Raw genomic sequence first — 5,001 nt, 5'->3', positions numbered from 1 at the left:
TGATTTAAAAATACATAATTATCATTTTAAAAATATAGGGATCAATTTTACGCATATAAAATATAATTATACCTTAAAATGGGCTAACATTGCAATTATATATAATTTAGCTTAACAAATACTAAATGTAATTATAAAAATTCATAAAAATTATATTAGCAATATTTTGGCATAAGTATAGAAATAAAATCAATAAATTATCATAACAATAATTTTGGAAATAATTATTGGGGATTTTATGCATAAAATGGGAGAAAATAAATCAATTTAGACACTTAAAATTATGGAAAAATTTATAAAACCTTGTGCATACTTATATATGCGTATATATGCTATTTTGAAAGTATTTATACATATTTAAAATATATAGGAAAAAATTGGGTATCAACAATGGGTTGCCTCCAAAGAAGCGTCTGATTTAACGTCGCGGCACGACGCAGTTTACCATCAAATCATTTTAGATGGATTAGTGCCACCACGTGGCTGTCATTAATCTTGACAAGATAGTGCTTGACTCTGTGCCCATTAACTCTGAAGACCTCCCCATTTTTGTTTTTCAAGTCAAGTGCACCAAAAGGAGTCACAAGCACCACTTCAAAAGGTCCACTCCATTTCGACTTAAGCTTTCCTGGAAACAGCCGTAACCCAGAATTGAACAAGAGAACCAAATCACCCACTTTGAACTCTTTGCTACGAGCATACTTATCATGAAGGTACTTCATCTTGTCCTTATACAAGGACGAACTAGAGTAGGTATGAAATTGGAATTCATCAAGTTCATTAAGCTGCTCCACACGAAGATTTGCTGCCACATCCCATCCAAGATTCAGCTTCCTCAAAGCCCACATGGCATTGTATTCTAACTCAACCGGTAGATGGCAAGCTTTCTCAAACACCAACCGATACAGAGACATACCAATCAGAGTCTTGTATGTAGTCCTATAAGCCCATAAAGCATTATCCATTTTCTTTGACCAATTGGTCCTATTTGCATTGACCGTCTTTGACAATATACTCTTGATTTCCCTGTTTGAGACTTCAAATTGGCCACTCGCCTGAGGATGATAACGGGTAGAAAATTTGTAATTGACACCATACTTTGCAAGCAACGTGTCAAAAGCTCTATTGCAAAAATGAGACCCCTCATCACTTATGATTTCTCGAGGAGTGCCAAACCTAGTAAAAATACTCTTCTTGAGAAATGCAACAACACTCCGGGCCTCATTATTGGGTAAATTCACGGCCTCAACCCACTTTGAAACATAATCAACTGCCATTAGAATGTATGTGTTGCCATATGAACTAACAAACGGGCCCATGAAATCAATGCCCCAAATATCAACTTCAAGTATAGTATTGAGAGGCAACTCATCCTTCTTCGAAATTCCACCCGCTCTTTGACATTCGTCGTATCTCTTCACAAGATCACTCGCATCCTTGTACAAAGTTGGCCAGTAAAACCCACAACTAACAACCTTCAAAACGGTCCTCACCCCACCCTGATGACCACCATAGGGGGAGGAATGACAAGCCTCTAAGATACTCAATTGCTCCTCCTCCGGGACAAATCTTCAGATCACACCATCAGTGCAGATTTTAAACAAGTACGGCCCATCCCAATAGAAGTCCAAACTATCCCGTTTAAGCTTATTCATTTGGTTAGAAGAGAGCTCACACGGGACAATACCAGTCACAAGGAAATTAGCAACGTCCACAAACCATGGCATACCATTCACCGACACAGAAAGGAGTTGATCATCGGGAAATGAATTATTGATCTTTAGGCCATCACGAGGCCTCCCCTCCTCTCCAAGTGGGACAAGTGGTTCGCCACCTGGTTTACACACCCTTTCCGGTCCACAATATCCAAATCAAATTCTTGAAGTAACAAGACTCATCGCATCAGCCTAGCTTTGGAATTCTTCTTCGTCATCAAGTATCGGAGTGCAGCATGATCAGTATGAACTATGACCTTGGCGCCCATGAGGTACAGCCGAAATTTCTCCATTGCGAACACAATAGCCAACAACTCTTTTATAGTCACCATGTAATTCACTTGAGCATCATTCATTGTCTTGCTCGCATAATACACCATATGAAATATTTTATTCACTCTTTGACCCAAGACCGCCTCAACCGCAACTTCATTCGTGTCACATATGAGCTCAAAAGGCAAGCTCCAATTGGGTGCGGTAATAATATGAGTGGTGGTCAACTTGTACTTGAGGAGTTCAAAGGCTATTATGCATTCCTCATTGAACATGAACTTGGCATCTTTTTCCAATACCTTGAACAAGGGATTCACTACCTTAGAAAAGTCTTTAATGAATCTTCGGTAGAACCCCACATGCCCAAGAAAACTTCTAACCCCCTTGACTGAAGTAGGGGGAGGAAGCCTTGAAATCACTTCAATTTTAGCTTTGTCCAACTCTATAGCGAGGACTATGCCGTCCTCAACCATGAAGTGGCATTTCTTCCAATTAAGAACAAGATTGGTTTCTTCACAACGGGCCAACACCCTATCAAGATTGTTTAAACATTCATCAAATAAGTCACCCACAATACTGAAGTCGTCCATAAACACCTCCAAAATGTCCTCCACCATGTCGGTAAATATGGCCATCATACACCGCCGGAATGTAGCCAGTGCATTACACAACCTAAATGGCATCCTAGAAAAGGCAAAGGTACCATACGGACAAGTGAATGTAGTTTTCTCCTGATTTTTCGGAGTAATCAAAATTTGGTTGTACCTAGAATGCCCATCCAAGAAATAGTAGAAGGCACGCCCAGCAAGTCTGTCTAGCATCTAATCAAGAAAAGGGAATGGAAACTGATTTTTGCGGGTCACTTTATTCAACTTGCGGTAATCCATGCACACCCTCCATCCGGTGATAGTGTTGGTAGGACTCAACTCATTTTGCACATTGGTAACCATGGTCATACCACCCTTCTTCGGCACACATTGCATCGGCGAAGTCTAAGAGCTATCAGAGATGGGGTACACAACCCCGACATCCAACCACTTGATCACCTCCTTTTTCACAACTTCTTGCATTGCCTCGTTCAACGTCCTTTGATGTTCTAAGGAGAGCTTTGCATCATCTTCAAGAATAATCTTGTGTATATAAAAGGCGGGGCTTATCCCCCGAATATCAACTAAAGTTCATCCAATTGCCTTCTTCCATTTTTGGAGTACCGCCAATGTGGCATTTACCTGCATGTTAGTCAGACAAGAGGAAAGAATAACTGGAAAAGTTGAACTAGGGCCTAAGAATTCATACCTGAGGTGTGGAGGCAACATCTTCAACTCCAAAATGGGAGGTTCCTTGATTGAGGGCTTTGTTGGTGGAGTCTTCCTATTCTCAAGATCCAAAGAGAGTTTCCGAGGCTCATAAGAGTAAGAGCCTATTCCATGTAAAGCATTGACACACTCCACCCGACCTTCATCCTCATTTTCATCAATATTCAACAATACCGCCTCTAGAGGGTCCTCCACATTGATCATTGCACTAGTATCATCAACTATCACTGCCGTGACAAGATCCATAAAAGAGCACACTTCAGAACTGTTGGGCTGCTTCATTGACTTGCACACATGAAAGACCACTTTCTCATTACCCACCCAGAAGGTGAGTTCCCCTGTTTCCACATCAACTAAGGCCTTCCCCGTTGTAAGGAAAGGTCTTCCCAATATGACTGGAACCTCATAATCTACCTCACAATCCAAGATCATAAAATCAGCTGGCAAAATGAACTTGTCCACCCGAACAAGGACATCATCTACAATACCAAGCGGCCTCTTCATAGTTTTATCCGCCATTTGCAACCTCATTGAAGTAGCCCTAGGTTTCCCAATACCCAAAGTCTTGAAAATAGAGTAACGCATCAAGTTGATACTTGCCCCCAAATCACATAGAGATTTTGCAAAGTTTGCACTCCCAATGGTGCAAGGAATGGTGAAAGCGTTGGGATCTTCTAGATTCGGAGCCATCGAGTGCACTATTGCACTAACTTGGTGGGTCATCTTGATGGTCTCACAATCCATGGATCTTTTCGTTGTCACCAAGTCTTTCATGAACTTAGCGTACCCCAGTATTTGTTCTAGAGCTTCCACCAAAGGCACATTAATTGATAAGCTCTTCATCATGTCAATAAATTTCTTAAACTGGTTCTCATTTTTCTTCTTCGCAAGCCTTTGAGGATAAAATGGAGGTGTCCTTGTCAAAGGGGACTTGGCTTTAGGCACAACCATTTCCGGCATGTCTATTACGTGTTCCCTAGACAGGTTCACGTCATTCTAAGTTTCCACCTCGGTATCTTGGATATCAATCCTCACATCCTCGTTCACGTTCTCATCAATCACATTCTCAACCACTAAAGGGATCTCATCCTCTTGTAACTCAACTTCATCACTCAAAATTTCTTTTTGTTTGGAGGAATTCACATCACCGCCTCGTCCACTTCTTGTAGTTACCGCCATTACATGCCCGAAAATTTTTCCACCCTTCAGGTTGACTATCGTATCACTAGGTAGAGCCCTCTTAGGGCGAGTATTCAAGGATTGTGAGATTTGGCCTAATTGAACCTCCAAGTTTCTGATTGAAGTATTGTGGGATGCCAACTGGGCATCAGAGTTAGCATTCTTTTTCATCATCGGTTCAAACATCATTTTGATTCTCCCCATTTCATTGTTGGAAGAACTAGGACCTTGGGATGGAAATGGGGGGGGGGATTGTTCGGTTGTTGATACAATGGGAGCCTTTAAAAGCCTTGCCCCCAATTTCCTTGGTTGTTATTGTTCCAACCACCCTAATTGTTGTTTCCACCCCAGTTGTTGTTGTTGCCACTCCAATTACCCTAATTGTTCTAATTATTGTTCTGGTTGCCCCAATTTATATTTTGGTTGTTGTTCCCCCAGTTACTATTCCCTTGTTGTTGTTGATTTCCCCAATTGCCTTGGGGCCTCCATTGTTGTTGGTTGGAAGAATTGCCCCTTTG

General features: G+C 41.2%; 1 protein-coding gene across 1 annotated transcript; it reads right to left on the bottom strand.

Moving 5' to 3' along the window:
* Positions 1 to 452: 452 nt before the first annotated feature.
* LOC138881663 (uncharacterized) lies at positions 453 to 4,264 on the bottom strand. The gene is made up of 7 exons (XM_070161909.1): positions 3,862 to 4,264; positions 3,285 to 3,531; positions 2,369 to 2,672; positions 1,992 to 2,287; positions 1,255 to 1,569; positions 917 to 1,122; positions 453 to 805 (listed from the first exon to the last, which is right to left on the bottom strand). Exons 1-7 carry the CDS (start codon positions 4,262 to 4,264, stop codon positions 453 to 455), a joined length of 2,124 nt encoding a protein of 707 aa, XP_070018010.1.
* Positions 4,265 to 5,001: the final 737 nt, after the last annotated feature.

Source organism: Nicotiana sylvestris, chromosome 11 (genome assembly GCF_000393655.2).
Source record: "Nicotiana sylvestris chromosome 11, ASM39365v2, whole genome shotgun sequence".
Classification (NCBI taxonomy): Eukaryota; Viridiplantae; Streptophyta; class Magnoliopsida; order Solanales; family Solanaceae; genus Nicotiana; species Nicotiana sylvestris.
Note: the sequence above shows the minus strand (reverse complement) of the source record. Positions and strands in the feature narration are given on the sequence as shown.

What these genes read in the sequence shown, in the direction of transcription:
- LOC138881663 (XM_070161909.1), bottom strand. Translation starts at nt 4,264, where the DNA reads ATGCCGGAAATGGTTGTGCCTAAAGCCAAGTCCCCTTTGACAAGGACA. An exon ending in GCAATGGAGAAATTTCGGCT is followed by an intron (nt 1,570 to 1,991) that starts GTACCTCATGGG and finishes TGTGATCTGAAG; the next exon opens with ATTTGTCCCGGAGGAGGAGC. An exon ending in TACATACAAGACTCTGATTG is followed by an intron (nt 806 to 916) that starts GTATGTCTCTGT and finishes GGGATGTGGCAG; the next exon opens with CAAATCTTCGTGTGGAGCAG.